Genomic DNA, 22258 nt, shown 5'->3' on the forward strand with positions numbered 1-22258 from the left:
AACTCCTACTTTCCACTGAGCTTCAACCCAACACACCTTCCTCTACCGCATGAGTCGGAGCGCAAAAGTCTCTCTCTATTTCAGTCTCCCCCACAGACAGTACCTGTTGAGCAGGGCAGTGCTTTAACACCTGTTCCCCATCTGTTACTGACTGGGCAGGCAGCCGGAGACGCTGGTATCTCAGAGGAGGAAACTGAGGAGGAGGACATGCAGGGCTGGGTGTGCCTACCCGGGGCTGTGGATCAAAGCTTCAGCCTAGCACACGATAGTCCATCATTACATCCAGCGGAGACTTCTGAGAGAGGTAGCTCAGAGATGGGTGAAGACGAGTTTGAGCTGACTGATGGAGGAGCAGAGGATGCAGAAGAGACAGAGCAACATGATGAAGATCCTTTAGATCTGAAATGTGCTTCCGACCTGAGAGAAAGAGAGCTTGAGACGATGAATGAAGGGCTGGAAGAAGGAAACATACGGTGTGATGAAAGGAAAGAAAAGATGGGTTGTGTCCATATGAGGGAGGATGGCTCTGAGCAGAAACATGTCAGCCTGGACACGGGACACCCTGGGGTGGAGAGGAAGACTAGCTGGATGCAGGGAGCCGGCAACACAGGGTCTGAGGAAAAGAAAGAGGATAATGGAGAGAACAGCGAGCAGCCTCAAGACCTTTACGGCAAAATGGAAACAAGTGTTCATGAAACTGAAGAAAAAATAACCTCCTCTGTTTCTCTCCAGGTCAGTGTCTGCTGGTTTTACCTTCATCATCGTCCTCATTGTCATCGAGCGGGCTATTGCACTCTTCACCCACCTGCTGATCTGGCTACACCTCCACATTGTCTTTTTCTTTTTCTCTCTCTTTCTTCTCTTCTTACTCTCTTGTTTTGGGGTTGTTGCTGCTCATCTTTTTTGCAGAGTCACATCTCTCTGTGTTGTCCAATGTTGAAAACATGTTAAAAACGTAAGGCGAGGCAGGAAGAAGGAAGGACAAGAGGGGAAACTATTCAAAAATATATTTCACCTTCAAAATAAAAGTTTATTTCACTTCAATGAAGAGCACCAGTTATTTTACATTGTACAGACGTGACAGCCGAAAACAAAATTCAATAAATTGTTTCCATAAAAGGAGTAATCTTGTTCAGCATTCAAAAGCAGTATTATGAACAAAATGTACTGTACTTAAAGTAGTACTGGGTCTGTAAAATGCCCCCAGTGACTGATTACAATCGACTAATAGCTTCAGCTGTAGTTGAACATTTTCATGTTTTGTGTGCAAAAGTCTTAATCAGTACAGTAACTAATGTTGTCTAGTGAAGTAAAAAGTACAATAAAAAATTTGAAAGTGGCATGAGAAGAAAATACTCAAGAAAAGTGCAAGTACCTCATATTGTACTTAGGTACTAGGGCAGCAGAATATGAGGAAAATATGAGATAATATAAAATATCACGCTAACTAAATTACTTGGAATAGTGTTCTCATTTCTGCTGCTTTCAGTATTCTGCTAAATACAAGACAAATAAAAGAAAATAATGTCCAACATTCTTTTACTGAACAAATTGAACATATAATTGAAAACAAAAGGCACTAATAAAAAAGAATATTTTTGATATTTCGATGAGGATAAAAACTATATATTGTGCAGCCCTATTAGGTACCTTACTTGAGTAAATGTACTTGGTTACAGTAATCAGTGCTCTTCCCTTCCTTCGTCCTTCCCCACATGACAGTCTTTTTATTGCAGCATCATCTCTCCATCTGTCTCCTTCATCCCAAATCTTCTCTTCACTTTGACCACTTCTCTTGTCCCTCCTGTCTCTATCTCCTCATTTACCATGGCCTCCATCCACCATTCTCTCTCTCTCTCTCATCCATCCATCTTTCTCCAGGCTGTCACTCTGCTCTTCTACCTGTTGGCCTTCCTGGTCATCCTGCAGAGGGTTTGGGCTTACATCGGCTGCTTCATTTGCACATAACCCCAGCAGGAGACACATCCACCCTCACTGCTGCACAGTTCAGGTACACCTGCTGGCTCCACCGCGCTTTTATTTTGAAGAAGAAAAAAAACTAAAGAAATGGACATTAAAGCTGCAGCTTGAAATGTTTCTTTTTTTAAATGCCGGCATGAACCAAATGCAGATTAATGGCTGGCATGTCCTTAGTGATTTTAAGACCTTATTTGTAAAATATTTCTTTCACAAAATACATAACCCGGATTCTATTGCTCTAAAAGCAGTAACAATATAGTAAAAAAAACAAGTCCTCTTCAATTTACCCCAAATTACGCCAGACATACACAAAAGACTACAAACGTTGCATAACGACTAAAAGTAAACTCGTGGAGACTGAGTTAGGGTGTCTTGTTACCATGGACACAGGGTGTTTTATAATCAGTCCATACCTTCAGCCATGTGTGGCTGACTCTAGCCTCTGCTGACATCTTGTGGTACTACTTTGTAATAACAGAAATGTCAAGAAGTCAGTAAAGGTTTTAAGATTTCAAGTTAAATCCAACTGCTACAACTTATATTGACATATTAACCATCTGACCTTAATCTAGTATTAACAACTTTAATTGTATTTTTTTTTATACTTGCTTATGTTTTTATACTCTAACAGCAGTAACAACTCTTTTTATGCCCCTTTGCTTCTTGCAGGCATGATAAGTTGTGTTTGCATTAAAGGTCTTCATCTACACTCACATTTTTCTGCACAAAGTACTTTTACTTTTGATACTTAAAGTACACTTTCCTAATAATAGTCATATACCTTTACCCAAGTAACATTTCAATGCAGGACTTTTACTTATGCTTAGTCCATGTGCTGTCCATCTTTGCTCCAGCTGGAGACTGAGACAAAGAGTCCTGCTTGGACCGGTCCTCCTCCCTCCTCCTCTTCCTCGTCTTTCACCCTCGGTGAGGTTCCTCGTCGACCCAGTTTCTGCTTCTCCTGGCTGAACTCTGTCCACAAGAAGTAGAGGAAAGAGAAAAGAGAAGATGTTTTGCTAAGGAGAGAAAGCAGAAAAGATGCACTCCAGAGTCTGATTTGTAGACTGCAAATGTAGACTAGTCCCAGCACTAGTCCCAGCACTGCCCTGAGACAAAAAACATACGTGCACTTGGATTAAATTTGCAGCAGTTTTATCAACAGGCTCTGTTGTGTTCTGAATATTCATCCAATTTAAAACAATGTAGTACAAGATAGGAATAGATCTGTGTGCCTAAAGGGGAAAACACTGACTCTGTTGGGCTCCTATTTTGAAACTGTATTTAGAAGAAGCTGTTGCCCTTCACAGCAGAACAGGTTTTTAAGACGCAGTGTCGAGGAAATAGTATAAGTATTCTATCGTACTAGGTAGTACTAGTACTCAGTGGTGTAACTTAAGTAAGTAGGCCCATATTTACTAGAGTACTGTACTTAAGTACAATTTAATGCTACCTTATAATTCTACTCTAAAACATCTCTGATGGAATAGTATAAGTATTCTATCATTGTACTAGGTAGTACTAGTATTCAGTGGTGTAACTTAAGTAAGTAGGCCCATATTTACTCGAGTACTGTACTTAAGTACAATTTAATGCTACTTTATAATTCTACTCTAGTACATCTCTGATGGAAAGATTGTACTTTTTACTCTACTACATTTATCTGACAGCTTTAGTGTAAAAAAATCATACATAAACATATGTTTACATGATGCATTACTTTACTACAAATCTACTGAGTAGCATACAACGTATCTAAAATGAGCTCCACATTGATCATATGAAACTGTAAAATTTGTTTGTTTCATAGAAAATATATATTTTTAAAATAATATAATATATACAGTATATATAGATATTTATCCATATATAAATACAATTTTTTTTTTAAACATAACACTTTGAAAGGAGCTGTCATATTGAGTACTTTTGATACTTTAAGTACATTTTGCTAATAATACATGGATTCCTTTCTTTAACATTTTGAATTCAGGCCTTTTACTGCTATATGATATGATATGATATGATGTTATTTAGGTGGTTGCCACTTAGTGGCCCTTCCCTTCCGCCCCAATTACATGTCGGAAATACAAAAGTTATTTCATCCACAGCTTCCGGTAGTTAATGCAGTATTTCTACATTTACTTAAGGATCTGAGACCTTTTTCCACCACTGCTGGTAGCATATGCAGTATAAGGGGAAAGTGTTACCTGTTTTTATAAAGGAAGTACCACTAGTATAAGTCCAGGTAGTTGCAGTAGCAGAGAATGTAAAAGTGCAAGTTTTAGTAGTTATAGCAGAGCTTGTAGTAGTACTGTTAAGCCTACTGGTATATGGCTGCAGGATTTACATGTAAAGTATTTATAAAGAGCTTTTCTAGTCCTTACGACTACTCAAAGCTCTGTAACATAGTACAGGAAGTATTCACACTGTGGCCGAGGTTGCCATACAAGGTGCCACCTGCTCATCAGATACACACTCACACACATCAGATACATACTCACACATATCTACACTCTGATGGGACAGCATTGGGGGCAACTCGGGGTTCAGTGTCTTGCCCAATGACAGTTCAACATGGGACTGCAGGGCCAGGGATTGAACCACCAACCTTCCGATTGGCAGGCGACCACTCTACCACTGCCACAGCAACCCCAAACAATTGTTTTTTCAAAATTTTAAAACGTTTTACTGCATTTTTTGCTTGACTTGAAGAAAAAGAAAAAAAACTTAACACTATTATTGCTCCTAAAAATGTACCATTTAATGCTGTGTCAAATTATAGTAAAATATAGTAAAAATAATTATAGAGCCTACTGTTAAAGGTAAAGCTACTTATTTCTATCAGAGGGAATCTGAGCTTTTAACAGCCAGTTACTTCCTGTGTGCTACTAGTTGTAGCTTGGCATAAGAAATGGGTAAAACAATAGTCCCTAACCAGTTTGTCCACTTTGAACTGGTGATTTTGGATGTCATATGTGATTAAGTGTGGTTTGGTGGTATTGTCAAAATGTAGTGACTTCTGGCACACACTGCAGTGGCTTTTTATGTGTATTAGAGTGTCTGAGCACATATTATTTATTGAGTGTTTAGTGTTTTGTAAGTCTTTGCAAAATGCAGGACAGAGTGGGTCAGATGAGATATTGGTTGTTATTGATACATGTACAGTATAAATCAAATAAATCTAGGTTTTGTCACCTGAAGATGTGTGTGTGTGTGTGTGTGTGTGTTACAATCCCCCCTCCAAATATCTAATAATAATTTCCTTTACATAATTAAATAAATTTGCACCATTAATGAATGCAGAAAATATGCAAATTGTACCAGAAATATTTACCAGAATGCAGGAAATGAAGTGTTTCGTTGCTCAAAATTTCAATTTTGCTCAAAAGGGTAGATCTCAACCCACCCAATGTTGAACCCAGAGTTACGCCCTTGGTTCCAGCACACAGATGAACTTCCAAATAAGGCTGTAAATGAGAACAGAGTTCAGAGTTCTTGGGGCAGAGGGGAGGAGGAGGGAGAGAGGGGAGGGTGTTGAAGCTGTTTGCCAGTCTGGTGGAACAGGCTTGAATGCTCCAGTAACTTCTCCCAGATGGCAGTAGGCTGAAGAGGCTATGTGAGGGGAAAGTGAGGGGAGTGGGGCCCAGCAGTCTTTACTATTCACTGAATTAACCTATTAACCTATTCAGGCTAAAATATATTTGCACCGGCAAAACCAGCAGCATTGGCTCTGCACAGCACGGTTATAAAATTAACCTTTTTATTACAAAAAGTGGTAAACATTAACCCACACAGCAGAGAAGACGTTTACATCCTGCAAGACATAGACTAGCCCACATCAGACATCCCACATGACATAGACTATCCCACATCAGACATCCCGCAGGACATAGACTGGCCCACATCGGATATCTTGCAGGACATAGCCTAGCCCACATCAGACATCCTGCAGGACATAGATTAGCCCACATCGGACATCCTGCAGGATATAGACTAGCCTACATCAGACATCCTGCAGGACATAGATTAGCCCACATCGGACATCCTGCAGGATATAGACTAGCCTACATCAGACATCCTGCAGGACATAGACTAGCCTACATCGGACATCCTGCAGGACATAGACTAGCCTACATCGGACATCCTGCAGGACATAGACTAGCCCACATCAGACAGGAATCACACATGGAACATATCCTTCAGGACTATGGTCAAAACATGACCAGCAAATGCGCTAGCAGCAGTAAAAGAAAATCAAAGAATGAAAACTTGCAGCCAAGCATTGTTTGAATTATGACACATGGCCACATATGACACGCATTATGACACGCGGCCAGCAAGGCGCCGACTCTTAGACAGTGAATGGAGACTGCAGTGACAGGATCAGAGAAAACTAACAACTAAGATCTTGTTCTTCCGTCCATACTGTGGAAGGAAGGTCAAAAGTGTAATGTGTGCAGCGCCCATTGGCCGAATAGTATCACATGTGTTTGCTTCATGTTTTTATTCTAAAAATAATCAGTTTGGTTTATTAGTTTATTTATTCATTTTTAAATATAAATTCTAGTATTAAGACATAAACATTTTTTTTTTATTATAAATAAACCACAGAAATTTCTTGTGGGCTGCTGAGGGGATGCTATGGAAATCCTAGTGATAGGCACCCCTAAGCCTGTGGGCAAATGTCTGATTAGTCCACATTTTAATTATGATATTTTGTGCGCACATTCTGAATGGGCAATGTTCTCTGTCAGGTAAATGTAGTAGTACTGTGTCTTCTTCTGATGTAGAAGTACAGTATATGTCACTCAGTAGTAGGCTATAGTGGAGTTACATATGAAGTGGTTTGGGGTCCTTTCGTATGTAATGGGGTACGATTTGGATCTGGGGAATACTACAAGAATGGATGTAGAACGAGCTACAAGCAACAATACGATAGGATAAGCAACTGCTTGTTCCTAATAAATAATAAAACAGGCATCTTTTGAACGTCCAATGCACTAACAAAATCACATTTAAATAAATAATTGTTGAATGACAGTTAGTAACAAACCGTAGAGGGCAGCAATACGCCAATGCAGCTTCTAGTCGGCCTAATGCAAAGAAGAAGAAGAATGAAGAAAGAGAAGAAGAAGGAAAAAAAAAAAAAAAAAAAAAAAAAAGGTTGTTGGGCTGTCTTGAGTTCCTGTCGACGACTTTCTCTGAGTGGGAGCAGCCGCTAAAACCACAAAGATTAATACACACCGAGTGGAAAGCAACTGAAACAGTCTGCTATCCACATTTCCCACCAGCCGAGGTTAACTTTGAACAAAAACAGCAGTCCCAACTCTGTGAAATCGACGCTGAAATGGACCCCGCCAGTCAAGGTAACGTTAACTGTTAGCCTGGCAACTTAGCTAGCTAGCGTAGCGTTGTAGCTTAGCTTCAGAAATGCGTAAACTGTTAGCTAAACACACAGCAAACGGTTGGCACGCATTGATTCCCTGCCACGTAGCTACCAGCTTTGTTGTTGCTTTGTTTAGCTGACACTTTTGATTAGTTTCGAGTTATTAAATGGTGTTAATGGTGCATCCGTGAGGACGGGACGGGCCATGCTAACGTTATTAATAACAGGGAGTCCAGTGGAAGGAGTGCTTCTAATGTCAGCAGCTTCCCAACACACTTTAATCTGATATGACTGAAATTAAGTCAGTTAACACGGGAACACTGTCATTTTTTCTCTTGGACTTTACATTCCAACGAGCTCATTTTAAATCCTGTAAACAGAAGGACATGTTATTTTATACTTCTATTATTTAATACCTTTTAACGTTCGTTTGGCCTACTTTGCAAATTCAAATTAATAATACAAATTATAATTAGCATTTCAATAATGATAATTTAATATGAATTACGATATTTATTGCCCCTTGATGAAATTCACGAGCAGCAGTAACTTTGTTAGCATTAAGATACACCCCACATTTACCAGTTGCAACACTAAATTGTTGAACATATGCCTAATATAAGTATAATAATATCAATGATATATTATGCTTTATTAGGAATAAGGACTTTTGTATAATGTGTACTTTTACATTTTGTACTAAGTATATTTTTGATTTATTACCAAGTTGCTGACAGCCTTTGCATTACAGAGTCCTGTAGCATGTTCGCCTGCTGAAATATCTGGTGTCCATTAATATAGGAGTCTATGTCCACAACGTTCCACATCTGGGATTGCTTGTTGCACCAGGAAATTCCGCTGGATATCAATGTTTTCGTTACCTTCCGCCTTCTTTGTGTTGGAATTTTGAACTCTGGTGGATTTATGAGGTCTATCTGGTTAGTCTTGCTTTGCCTGACCCTCCTCCACAGCGCTGTAGAGGAAGGTCCGGCAAAGAGACACTATATAGGATGCAATGCAGTAGTTGGTTGGCACTCCTGTCACTTTGAGGTTCACCATGCCAAATGTATTTGTCTGTGTCCATAGCCACATTGTTAGAAAGGGCACACATTTCTTTGTCTTTGTCCGTGTTTCTTGCTTTCTTTGTCTTTCCCTCTGTATTCTGCTGCGGCTGCCTGTCAATTTAGTGAAATTCAAAGAAATACATAAACTGAGTAAATATTTAGTCTTGTCACAATTTTCTTTTTTTATGGCTGCATTATCCACTAGGGATGTCCTAATGAGACAGCCTATAGATCCCGTAGTTTGTAATAGTGAGTGGCCATGATTGAAATGTCATATTGTATCAGGCTTCCTGTGCTTCATGATGACTCTTATTGGAACTGATTAAATATGCATTCATATGTCTATCTTGAAGTTTGGCAAACAGGGAGAGTTAGGATATGTTTTCAAAATAAATTCTGCTACTGTTGTTTCCTAAATGATACGTGTGTGCAGAGGTGGGTAGAGTAGCCAAAAATTGTACTCAAGTAAAAGTACTGTTACTTCAGAATAATATGACTCAAGTAAAAGTAGTCATCCAAATAATTACTTGAGTAAGAGTAAAAAAGTGCTTGATGAAAAAACTGCTCAAGTAGTGAGTAACTGTTGAGTAACGTCTGATTTATTTCTTAACACAAGCATCAATCAGACAGACAAAAATACAAAATAAACATCTTTAGGCAAATTATAGTTCATCCAATCAATAAAATAAATTAAAATTTATTTATTAATTACAAAATGGCTTACTTGAGAAACTTGTCACATCAAATTAGAATGGATACTTTATGTGTAAAACATACTGTATGTAACCTAAAAGACAAAGATCCACCTCTCCACAGCAGAAACTAAAACCACCGCTACGTTTCCTCAGGTCAGATGTTGAGTTGTTGAATGCTCACATGTCCGTTTGATTTGGTCGACACAGAAGACGCCGCATGATGTAGCTGCTGTTTCGCACTTTTCCTAGAAGGTAACCATGCTTTCACTATGAGGCCGGGGGGGGGGGGGGGGGGGGGGGTGGGGGTCCTCCTGGTCTGTGTTGCCTTGGTTTGATTCTGACGTCTTTGCTTTGCTACGAGTGTAAAGCTAACCTGTCCCTCTGCTGAAATGAGTACGGTCACGTGGTGGTAGAGCCTTCAGCTGAAGACTCTCTCTCTCTGTCAAAATAAAACATTACCATGAGACGTACGCTGTGGTAAAAACAATGAAGCGTAGTAACGAGTAATGAGCTCATTGTAGCCTAATGTAGCGGAGTAAGAGTACAGATTCTTCTTCACTAATCTACTCAAGTAAAAGTATAGTGATTTAAAACTACTCCTAGAAGTACAATTTTTTTCAAAAACTTACTCAAGTAAATGTAACGGAGTAAATGTAACTCGTTACTACCCACCTCTGTGTGCGTGCATGTGTGTGTGTGTGTGTGTGAGATATTTACAGTACAGGCCAAAAGTTTGGAACCACCTTCTCATTCAATGTGTTTTCTTTATTTTCATGATTATATACGTTGTAGATTATCACTGCAGGCATCAAAACTACGAATGAACCTATATGGAATAATGTACTTAACAAAAAAGTGTGAAATAACTGAAAACATGTCTTAAATTTTAGTTTCTTCAAAGTAGCCACCCTTTCAAGCTTTAAGAGTTAGTCACCTGAAATGGTTTCCCAACAGTCTTGAAGGAGTTCCCAGAGATGCTTAGCACTTGGTGGCCCTTTTGCCTTCACTCTGCCGTCCAGCTCACCCCAAACCATCTCAATTGGGTTCGGGTCTGGTGACTGTGGAGGCGCAGCACTCCATCACTCTCCTTCTTGGTCAAATAGCCCTTACACAGCCTGGAGATGTTTGAAGTCATTGTCCTGTTGAAAAATAAATGATGGTCCAACTAAACGGAAACTGGATGGGATGGCATGATGCTGCAGGATGCTGTGCTAGCCATGCTGGTTCAGTATGCTTTCAATTTTGAATAAATCCCTAACATTGTCACCAGCAAAGCACCATTACACCACCTCCTCCATGCTTCACGGCGGGAACCAGGCATGTAGAATCCATCGGCCACCTTTTCTCCGTCACACAAAGACACGGCGGTTGGAACTAAAGATCTCAAACTTGGACTTATCAGGCCATAGCACAGATTTCCACTGGTCTAATGTCCATTCCTTGTGTTTCTTGGTCCAAACAAATCTCTTCTGCTTGTTGCCTCTCCTTAGCAGTTGTTTCCTAGCTGCTATTTGACCATGAAGGCCTGATTCGCGCAATCTTCTCTTAACAGTAGTTCAAGAGATGTGTCTGCTGCTGGAACTCTGTGTGGTATTCATCTGGTCTCTAATCTGAGCTGCTGTTGCGATTTCTGAGGCTGGTGAATTTATCCTCAGCAGCAGAGGTTACTTTTGTTCTTCCTGGGGCGGTCCTCATGTGAGCCAGTTTCATTGTAGCGCTTGATGGTTTTTGCGACTGCACTTGGGAACATGTTCAAAGTTTTTGCAATTTTCCGGACCTATTTTTTGGACCGACTGACTTTAATTTCTTACTTCTTAAAGTAATGATGGCCACTCGTTTCTCTTTCCTTAGCTGATTGGTTCTTGCCAAAATATGAATTCTAACAGTTGTCCAATTGGCTGTGTATCAACCTGACTTCTGCACAACACAACTGATGGTCCCAACCCCATTTAATAAGGCGAGAAATTCCACTAATTAACCCTGACAAGGCACACCTGTGAAGTGAAAACCATTTCAGGATACTACCTCATGAAGTTCATTGAGAGAACACCAAGGGTTTGCAGCACTATCAAAAAAGCAAAGGGTGGCTACTTTGAAGAAACTAGAATATAAGACATGTTTTCAGTTATTTCACACTTTTGTGTTAAGTACATAATTCCACATGTGTTCATTCATAGTATAGATGCCTTCAGTGATAATCTATAAGGGAAATAGTCATGAAAATAAAGGAAATGCATTGAATGAGAAGGTGTGTTCAAACTTTTGATATTGTGCCAGAGCCTGGGACGTTTCCCGACTGATGCATTCTCACATGACACTACTGTCAGTATAAAAATATATATATTGTTAGTGGGCAAATTATGGGCCATCTAAACCAGCCATGTATTTACATGCTTGACTCTGGGTGTTGTCAGAAGGCGTAAATCACCAACTAAAGACAAATGCACAACACAAAACAATATCTGAGATTGAACTCCAAATCCCAGGAAGAAATTATTTTTTTAGTTATTTTCCTCATATGGGCCTTGTTTCTGTTTCACCTGGCTGCTGTTGTTTCAGAATCCTTCTTGACTGAATCAATATACCTTGAGGGTGGAGCAGTCATATCTCTCGGCAGCATGTAAGCGGATGTAGCATTGTTGAGGCTCTGGATCACACAGCGTCACCACAGTACCTATAATCTTGGTCTTTTGCAACACAACTCTGTCATGTCTGCTGTGTTGTCTGATGGTGTTTTGCAATCAATTGTGTTGACGTGGATACTGCACTGTGTCTCAGGGAATAATAGTGAACTCAGTGTTGCATTTGAGGATTCAACACTACGTTTTTTTTCTTCTATGATACTTTTTATACTTGTCCACTAGGGAAAGTAAAACAAAATTCTACTTGCCCTAAGTCAATTTTTTACTTGCCCCTATACAATTTCTATTTTTTTTTTCAAAGAAAAACATCCCAAAAAATGTGTGTGTGTGTATGTGTGTGTATTTTTAAAGGTAAAATTTGAAAGTCATTGAAACCATCAAAAGTGTAAAAAAAAAAAAAAACTTCAAAGCATCATGCGCCAACTCATTTCTCTATTGGCAAATGGTACATTCTAATCAAGTCACCAACAAGCCTTCTCTAAGAGAGGAAGAGAACAATATGCAAGTACATTATGTTAAAGAAGTCTGTTCTTTAAAGGTCCCATGTAATTCACATTTTCAGGTTCATACTTATACGGATATTTGGGGTTTCTTGCAGAACATATTGTTGGACATCTCACTATATAAAATATTGGACCTTTTAAATCAGTGAGCAGAGGTTGACTGCCCAACACTCCAAACTGGAGCCTGTTTGTGCACTGAATAAATGCTGTTTTAATGTTGGACTGAACCGCATCAAGTCTATTTTTACCCCGTGTTTCCAACTTTTTGTCTGTCTTCCTCTTTGTGTTTTCCATGCCAGCTCTGACTGTGCCAAGCTCTTGTAGTTGTCAAAGGTATGTGTCCCCAGGGGAATGACGTAAGATTTACAGTGGCAGATTTAAGTGGTCACATTGTTGTGGTACTTAAAGGTTCACACAAGAATATATTGTGGCTATGTTTTGTTCTTTGTTGGGAATACATTCTTCTTCCTTTTTCTTTGCACTTTTATTTTTAGGGGTCCAAGCCCGAGGATGCGTGCACCGCGGTAATCGCAAGGCGATACGCGGTTCACACAGCAGGGCTGTGGAACCCTATTGTTTTCGGTAAGATTTTCCTCCATTATTATTTTTCTTCACTACATAAAAGTGGTGCTGCAGCCTAAACCGTACATGGTGGCGACGCGCCATTTTCAGGACTGGTCCGAAAGTCCGCAAAGACCTCAGCCAAAAAGATTGACCCATTTCTACCGCTAGGTGGCGCTATAGCAGAGAAATAAAATGTTGAGGCCTATAACTCCCAAACCGTACATCGGAAATTTAAAAACCTTACATCCACGCGTTCCCTGGATCCTATTTAATCTCGTGATATAGGAGGCAACGATTTCCGCCTACTTTTATGCGTGAAAAATCGCGATTTCTCAAAAACCAACTTTTTCTAACTCCTCCGAGACCGTGCAATGGATCTGCACAAAACTTGGCACATAGCATCTCCAGACCAACCTGACACAAAGCTGTATAAAGATTTTTCATAGGATAAAAATTGCGCGTGTTACATGCAAACAAAGTTTTGTAGCTAGCTATGAAAACATTGCCGTTGCCATATCTCGGCCAAGATAAATGCTGTCAAAGCCAAACTTCAGAATATTACTTGCTATGACCCCCTGAGGCTCTGTAACAAATTTGACGAACATTGGCCACTAGAGGGCGCTACGAATACAAAAAAGGGTGTTTTTCATGAACGTACTTTGCCATATCTCGGCCAAAGTACGTGGTATCAACACCAAACTTGGGGTGATTGTTTGGCATGCCGCACAGAAGCTTCATACATAATTTGGTAATGATGGGCCATTAGGGGGCGCTATAATCGACGTTTTTTGGTTTTGTGGACAAAGTCAATGCATTTAAATGGGAAATTTGCAATTGCAATATCTCTGCCACAGTATATGCTATGAAACCCAAACCAGTAATGATTGTTTCGCCCACCGCCCGGAGGCTCTCTGCCAGATTTGGTAAGGACAAGCCCTTAGCGGGCGCTCTAATCAATATAGAACATTTCCTCCCTTCGCTGGGGACGACTGGCGCGGGGAGGCTTGGACCCCGTTGAAACTGCGTGCAGTTCTAGTTATTTTTGTTTTTTATTTGTTCCTGTTTTCATGAAGAAAAAATGTTAAATGGTTTTCTGACAGAGCGGTCTTCAGTTAATCTCCTACAGTACAGTTCAACTTTTGGCCCTGTTAACTGCCACTTTCTCTTCCTGTCTGCTATCTCCTGCTGGCAACACTATCCTTTTCCGTGTGTGTGTGTAATAGATATTGAGAGACAGATTGTCTCTTAGTAATCCATTTTAGGCTTTAAACCCTTCCGCTAATCTAAGTGTGGATTTTTTTTACCCTTCTGCTGCCCCTCCATTTTACTCAGTGCTTTTACATGCACAGCAGTAAGTATGGTCTGACCCCAGTTAGTGAATGACCAGGTTATGCCAGTTCTCCCCGTATACATGAGCAGGGGAGAATGACAGGAGTAGCTCTACCTCCAGGATGTTAGGTGGCGCTCTGCCAATGCACAACTGGCTTTTTCTTCCGGTTGACCTATGTCAACGTTACACCAATCGGCACTACAGTTAGTAAAATTGAACTTAATTTACATATTATCGTCACAGCGTACGACAGCACCGTGTTCATGCCAGACAACTGACAACTTGTTCAGCTGATAACGTTCTCTGTAACCAGTGTCACAAGCTAATTTCCCTACCTAGCTAACTAACATTAACGTTAGCCTGCGGCCGCTGCTCAGTTTTCTCCTTCCCTCCACTTTTTTGCCGAGACACAGTTAGCGATGCACCAATGTGAAAATTGTGGCCGATATTAATATTGCCGCTATGGCCGATACAGATATTTACCGATGTCTGTATAGAAAACATATTTTTATGATGATCAAATTAACTATTTTCCAAAATGCATTTTGCTTTTTACTTTTATGATATAGTTTCAGAAATTACTGATATTGGGCACCTTTACCTTTGTGCAAAATATGACTGTCATCAGATTTTCAGAAGAAAAAATATACTAAATATTTATATAAAAATAAGTTTGTGTCCTGAATTCACACTATGAATAAGCCAACCCTGAGTATTCTCAAAACATCTAAGTAACTCACTTGAGACCAAGTGAGTTCTTGAGACGAATGATGTGCTTAACAAACCGGAGCATTTCTGCTCTCTCTGTAGCGATCCTATTCATCTTTTCACTGACAGAGACGTTCACTGTCCACACTTGGACATGGAATGTTTGAGCGAGTGTGTCAGGAGTTGAACGCTCGCAGAGTGCAGAGGTTGAGAGCGAGGGAGGCATGACTGGAGCGCAGCAGCATCTACCTGTGCGCAGAGAGTTTTTGAGAGATCACATGAGTAAACTGCGTGAAAGGGTTTAATGATTGCACGTTAATATGGATAATAGCAAACACGCAAATAGATTTATTGAGCACAGAATAGGATTTTGTTTGAACGAAATCATTTTTTGCGAGTGTTAATTTCTGTTCAAAATGTAATGTGCTTGCAAAATATAGTTCTCTGGGCTCAAAACATACAAGTACTCGCTCAGGAATGAGGGAAATACATAATTAATACAAATGTTTATTTTTTATTTTTTTTAGACTGCACATTAACGCACTTGACTCTCTTAACTTCTGTTCTTAACGTTGTCTTCTTCTTCCCCTCCTTTAACTTTATCGTATCACCTTCTCTCTTGTTCCAGATATTAACCTGAACTCTCCTAACAAAGGCCTTGTGGTGGATAATTCAGACAGCTTGTCCGATGTGCCGGTGGAGGGGGCGGTGGGCAATGCAGCCAACCCTCTCCCACCGGGCCTGACTGAGGAAGAGGCTGAGGAGCTCCGCACAGAGCTCACCAAGGTACGGCCCAGCTGTTTAAATGTAACTATAGGCTAGTGAAGGTGTGTGTTTCGGGGATGCTCTAGAAAAATACCCACACACCCGTTAATGGTATCAGCTCCCCCTCAGCTTTTTGTGTGACTCAAGCTGTTTGCATTCATGATTTAGAGTTTAGAGGAGGATTTTAATTTGAGACTGCAGTGGGCGATAGGAATAAGGTTTGGAACTAACAAATACTAGTCCCGATACCCGTACCTGAAATCTGGTTCCCCATACCCAATGGTACTTTTTTCAGTACTTTTCCTCTGTAATTACAAAAAAATATTTCAGTTGTAAAAATAATTTACTTGAACATCGTTATTAATTTAGAATATTTTACACTGACCAAAATTAATCAAAACTAAAACCCCTCCCGCTCTCCTCCCAAACGTCTATGCAACCTATTAAATCAAATAATTATTTTCTTAATCACTGTAACTTTTAGTCTTGTATTTGTTTATCTATTTTAGCCTGTTTTATTATCATCATTACAGTTTGTATCTGCTCTTTAATGTTTCATGTAAAGCACTTTGAATTGCCTTGTTGCTGAAAGGTGCTATAGAAATATACACTCACCGGCCACTTTATTAGGTACCCCATGCTAGTAACGGGTTGGACCCCCTTTTGCCTTCAGAACTGCCTCAATTCTTCGTGGCATAGATTCAACAAGTTGCTGGAAGCATTCCTCAGGGAGTTTGGTCCATATTGACATGATGGCATCACACAGTTGCCGCAGATTTGTCGGCTGCACATCCATGATGCAAATCTCCCGTTCCACCACATCCCAAAGATGCTGTATTGGATTGAGATCTGGTGACTGTGGAGGCCATTTGAGTACAGCGAACTCATTGGGCGTTTCTCAATACCAAGTAAGCAAAGAACGGACTTGTGTTCTTGGGGAGACCGTACTTGCTAGCTGTACCTGGAAGACAGAACTCGCAAGTTCAGAAGAACACAAAACGCTGTTGACAGTTTTGAGACGAAGCGTTCTTCCTGTTATTGCGCAACACCCCCAGCAAAGAGGGCGCTTGCCACTCTATAGTTAGCTTTGATGTGTGTATTCATAATAAAGCAAGGACGGTCACCCTTCACACCGCCTTGTTGTTCTGTTGTTCAGTCTTCCAGGTTTTCATTTAAAGTGCTATTAAGTATCACGGGCCAATAACTATATAAATACCGACACAACGGCGGGGAAAAAATCCTTGTACCATTGTTCGGGATTCAATTTTAATTGAAAGCAGAAAAGAAACGTTAAACTAGGTATTAAAATTATAGATGGACTGGGTAAAGTTAGTCACTGCCGTCTGTATACGTTACCGAGAAGCAGAAGAGGAGCCCGAGAGGGAGGAGAGCCAGGATGAAGAGGACAGATATATATGACAGCGGAAAAAATTGTTTAAAATATCTTACAATATCTTGGACCTGGCTTTGCTGCAGTGGTCTGTCTAAATGTGGGGCCAGAGGGGTCTGTCTAGACGTGGGGCCAGAGGGGTCTGTGAGCTGACTGACTGACCGGCTCGCGAGAGTCATCCCCGGCTGGCGTAGCAAGCTCGCCCGCCGGGGTTTGCGGAGCTTTCAAACTCCGAAGGCTTTTTTAATTCACCATCAATTTTCGTTGAACTGCCTATATTCAAAATCTACACAGCTGATTTCTCGCCTTAAAACATCTTAAAAATGAATTTATTGATTTAATAATAGACGTAAATTGTGAAAATATGTGTACCGGAAACCATAAGCGCTTTACACCCGAATTGAATGCTGGGATACCTGCCCGGCCAAGATCACACAAGTTACCATCCGATGTATCCTCGGTAAAATGGGCGTGTCGAGATCACATCCGGGGATTTTAACTGTTCTTGGCGAAATGCTAACTTGTGTATTGGGTCAGTACTTTGGCCACCAAACATGACGTTTCACAAGAACACAAGGACACAAGTCCATAGAAGAACACAGATTGAGAAATACCAATTGTCATGTTCAAGAAACCAGTCTGTGATGATTCCAGCTTTATGACATGGCGCATTATCCTGCTGAAAGTAGCCATCAGAAGTTGGGTACATTATGGTCATAAAGGGATGGACATGGTCAGCAACAATACTCAGATAGGCTGTGGCGTTGCAACGATGCTCAATTGGTACCAAGGGGCCCAAAGAGTGCCAAGAAAATATTCCCCACACCATGACACCACCACCACCAGCCTGAACCGTTGATACAAGGCAGGATGGATCCATGCTTTCATGTTGTAGACGCCAAATTCTGACCCAACCATCCGACTGTCGCAGCAGAAATCGAGACTCATCAGACCAGGCAACGTTTTTCCAATCTTCTATTGTCCAATTTCGATGAGCTTGTGCAAATTGTAGTCTCAGTTTCCTGTTCTTAGCTGAAAGGAGTGGCACCCGATGTGGTCTTCTGCTGCTGTAGCCCATCTGCCTCAAAGTTCGACGTACGATGCTCTTCTGCCCACCTTGGTTGTAACGGGTGGTTATTTGAGTCACTGTTGCCCTTCTATCAGCTCGAACCAGTCTGGCCATTCTCCTCTGACCTCTGGCATCAACAAGGCATTTCCGCCCACAGAACTGCCGCTCACTGGATGTTTTTTCTTTTTTGGACCATTCTCTGTAAACCCTAGAGATGGTTGTGCGTGAAAATCCCAGTAGATTAGCAGTTTCTGAAATACTCAGACCAGCCCTTCTGGCACCAACCATCATGCCACGTTCAAAGTCACTCAAATCACTTTTCTTCCCCATACTGATGCTCGGTTTGAACTGCAGGAGATTCTCTTGACCATGTCTACATGCCTAAATGCACTGAGTTGCCGCCATGTGATTGGCTGCTTAGAAATTAAGTGTTAACGAGCAGTTGGACAGGTGTACCTAATAAAGTGGCCGGTGAGTGTAGTTGCCTTGCCTGACAACCTCAGCCTGTCAGTCAGACCCCAGGGCATAGAAACCCCTGTTGTGCCTGCTTGTCAGTAATATCATATCACAGTGAAAGGTGTCTGCGTGAAGTTTAGAAAAACTGAAACTAATTTGACATTGCCATGTCTCGCTGTGACTTTAACAACACTTCAGAGCTAACGTAGTTTGCCGTCCGTACCTCTGCTCTTTGCCAACATGCAGAGAGGACAGATAAGCTTGCGCTTACTCTCAGGTACCGAAATTTGGCACCATTTGATTTTACGTGAACCAATACTCGGTAGAACTGCCCAGTACCGGTTTGAAATGAATTTTGGTAAAGTCAATAAATGACCGCCGCACCTACCACAGAGAGTCCACACATGCTGCACCTTTAGCAGCAGTTGCAGCTGCTTGACCCCAGCCAGGGCAAGACCGGAGCTGCTGTCTGCTCTCCTCCTGGCAAAGAAATGTCCAAGCAGCGGGGAGTGACGCAGAAAGACTGCAGGGGTACGCTGATATTAATAGCTAGCTCACGCAAAGTCAGCTTCCCCAAAGCTGTGTTTTAAAAGCTGACGTAAAAGTGCAAATCCAACTAAAAGGAGTGAACTCATATTTGTAAATGCAGAATATGCTTTTTGTTTGAATTATTACAGTGTATAAATAATTAATAAATTAACAATTTGGAAAAGAGTTTTTCCCCCTCTTTTTTTGGGGCCACTAAAACTCAGATTTACTGGCCCACGGGGCCAGTGGGGGGGACATGCTATATTGAACACTGCATACAGCAACATTAATAAATAAATGAATGAATGAAGAAGAAAGCCCTACACTTAACTCTTTCTGGGGGCTCTGTTGTGGTGTTAGGTGGAGGAGGAGATCAACACCCTGCGTCAGGTTCTGTCAGCCAAAGAAAGACACGCCACAGAGCTGAAGAGGAAACTTGGCCTCAGCCCGCTCAACGAACTCAAGCAGAACCTCAGCAAGAGCTGGCAAGATGTACAGACCTCCAACGCGTATGTATTAATCAACATTTTAAAATACAGACAGCTCCTCAAGATTGTTTTTAAATGTTAAAAGGATATTTTGGTAAAAAGAATTTTGCTGTCCAATACAGTAGTAGATGCTCCTTTTAATTAGGGAACAGAAATTCCTAGGATCACGATTTGGATTTTTAGAAAGACAAAAGAATAAAAAATGTTCATGGAACAGAGGCTACCTTTTCAAAAAGGGGCACATTTAAAGATAATCACCCCTTAAAAAAATGATCTAAGCAAGATGGAAAAATAAATATAGTAGTTTTTTACTAGTGCAGTTTGGTTTTAAGATTGCCTTTTAAAGTGAACCTATTATATAACATTTCTAGGTTCATACTTGTATTTATGTTTGTACTAGAACACGTTTATATGCTTTGATATTCAAAAAAACCGTTTTTCTCATAATGCCAATGGCTGCTACTCCTATATGCACCATCTGTCTCTTTAAGCCACCCTCTTGAAAACCCCCAGTCTGCTCTGATTGGTCAGCACATAGCGTTGAGTGAGTTTCTGGTTCGCCGCTGTGTTTCACTTTGGAGCATGAGACTGACTAACGAATATATAGCAGGACTTTGTGCCGTGACAAATCACCAATAAAGGCTTCTAAACCAAATACTACACAATGTGACCCAAGATCACAGCTATCTGGCGTTAGCATGCAGCTACTGTAGTTATTAGTGGACACTAATACAATATAGCAGCACTTTCTACCGTAAAAGATCACAGATAAAGGTTTTTAAGCCAAGCGCTACCCAACCGGACATGTTTCAGCAGCGATTTGACCTGGAATTGGGGAGATTTTAACATTTTACCGCTATTAGCATGCAGCTCCATGGATCATGTTAACACTGAAGTAACTTTTAAAAAAAGAAGTGTTTTTGCTCATAGGGATTTCTCTGAAATATGTTTACCTCATTATTTGGCCAGATTTAACATGTAAATCTGACATTATGACATTAGAAATGACAGGAAATATGGAAAAGCATAATAGTTCCACTTTAAGATTGCTATACACATTTTTGGAACCAAATTTTAGCCCAAATGACTTTAAAGACCGCCCATTGAAAGAATTTAGCAGACGTTTCTCTGATCTGAACAGCTTTATCAGGAAGAGCCTGTCACACAATGACTCACCTTGCGGTGACACATCCAGACTACTGAAGCTTTTAGATTATTGTCTGCAGAGCTTTACATCACACAGGATGACTGTAAATCTTTACACAGATGACTGGAGGAGAGACAAAGATGCTGCATTATTGGATATAATAACTTTTAATGATGTAATGATTGTTAATCAAGCTAGTCACAGAAGGGGAAAAGACCGGTCTTAGCTGGTTGAATATTAATGAGAACTGGCCCAAATGGAGCGGAGTCTCTCTGCAGCTTTCTATACCACGCTAGAATGGCTTGAAACAAGGTAACCAAGTTACAAAGTCCATGGTAGAACTTCAGACATTACCACAAAGTCATGAGACACGTGTGGCAGGGCACCTTTTAAATATAAAGTCTCCTAATAATAATAATAATAATAATAATAATAATAATAATAATAATAATAATAATTTTTCAGGATTAAACAGTCTGATTCTTGAATAATTTTCTCTGGCTAAACTAACTCCTCATATCATATATAAGAATATACATGATACAAAAGAATGCACTTAGATTCAGTGCACACAGATAGTACTTTGAAGAGATTAAAGTATTCCAGTTTGTGACCCACACTATAAAGCATATATCAATCACCTAGGTTGTGACAATCAAACTCCAAATTCAGTAAACATTTTGTTGAAAGTGTCTTAAGATAAAGCTTTCATGTCCCTGTCACAAATACAGTATCTCAAAATATGATCGTGGAAATGAATTTTGCAACAAACGGCAAAACCCAACATTTAACATAGCAATGTTTTGACTCTACTTTATGATGATAGGTGGACGGCATGCCCACAGTTTGGAGAAGCATGCAAGAGTAACACATTTTTATTCTAAATATAGCATACACTTAAACTGATTGGTTATTGAATTAGGGCTGCGCGATACGAGGAAAAAATGCGAACGTTGTTGAATATCGCAGTACTGACCATGTTCCAAAGTGCTTTAAAATTTTTATTTATTTATTTTTTCTTACCCTGGCTTCCTCTTTGAGCCAGCTCCCTTTAGTCCTTCCTGAATCTCTACAGTGTAACACCCTCATGTCTCTGTTTCTAGCTATTTGAGAACCACTGAGAAACTGGGCGAGTGGAATGAGAGAGTTACCAGCTCGGATCTGTGAGTCTGTGCACTGTTTGCTGTCTGGGCTTCTGCCGTGTTTGCTCTCTCACGCTCTGACTGACACTCGCTCTCTATCTTTCTACGTTCTCACCTTCCAACCATGTTTGATAACACTTCCATTGCAACCATTGGTGTTTAACTTCATGTCTGTTACAAGGGCTTGTCTGTTCATTCTATTGGGCTCTTGTTACATGGGATGCTCTAAAGGAATGCATCCAAATGAATTCTGTAAAAAGCTGTATTGCCTGTAACTGTAATACTGTCTTAAGGACATTTTCATAGATGATGGATTTGGTAGTTGGTTAGCAAGTGTCTTTGAGGTTGTGTAGGAGCTTTCGTGGGGCTGAGGAACCTACTTCGATAATTTGGGATCATTT

At 40.5% G+C, this 22258-nt stretch overlaps 2 protein-coding genes across 22 annotated transcripts in view; both read left to right on the top strand.

The window, feature by feature from the left end:
- Nucleotides 1-1881: 1881 nt before the first annotated feature.
- LOC116692133 (uncharacterized) lies at nt 1882-3012 on the top strand (the record flags this gene model as incomplete). The annotated part of the gene is given in 2 exon segments (XM_032520150.1): nt 1882-2011; nt 2835-3012. A coding segment is annotated over 1 exon segment (87 nt), but the record flags the coding sequence as incomplete, so codon positions are not given.
- Nucleotides 3013-7103: 4091 nt separating this feature from the next.
- Nucleotides 7104-22258, top strand: part of tpd52l2b (tpd52 like 2b) — a 32909-nt gene continuing 17754 nt past the window's right edge. For 12 of the 21 annotated variants that reach the window (XM_032520164.1, XM_032520153.1, XM_032520155.1 and 9 more), the window contains exons 1-3: nt 7104-7346; nt 15501-15658; nt 19441-19589. In XM_032520164.1, the coding sequence (XP_032376055.1) occupies nt 7328-7346; nt 15501-15658; nt 19441-19589 (326 nt within the window). In that variant the 5' untranslated portion in view covers nt 7104-7327. Of the gene's footprint in view, nt 7347-15500; nt 15659-19440; nt 19590-21818; nt 21879-22258 lie in introns of all 21 variants that reach the window. The other 9 variants (XM_032520173.1, XM_032520161.1, XM_032520151.1 and 6 more) reach the window with 1 other exon arrangement.

The sequence above is a fragment of the Etheostoma spectabile genome, chromosome 7 (genome assembly GCF_008692095.1).
Source record: "Etheostoma spectabile isolate EspeVRDwgs_2016 chromosome 7, UIUC_Espe_1.0, whole genome shotgun sequence".
NCBI classification, from domain to species: domain Eukaryota; kingdom Metazoa; phylum Chordata; class Actinopteri; order Perciformes; family Percidae; genus Etheostoma; species Etheostoma spectabile.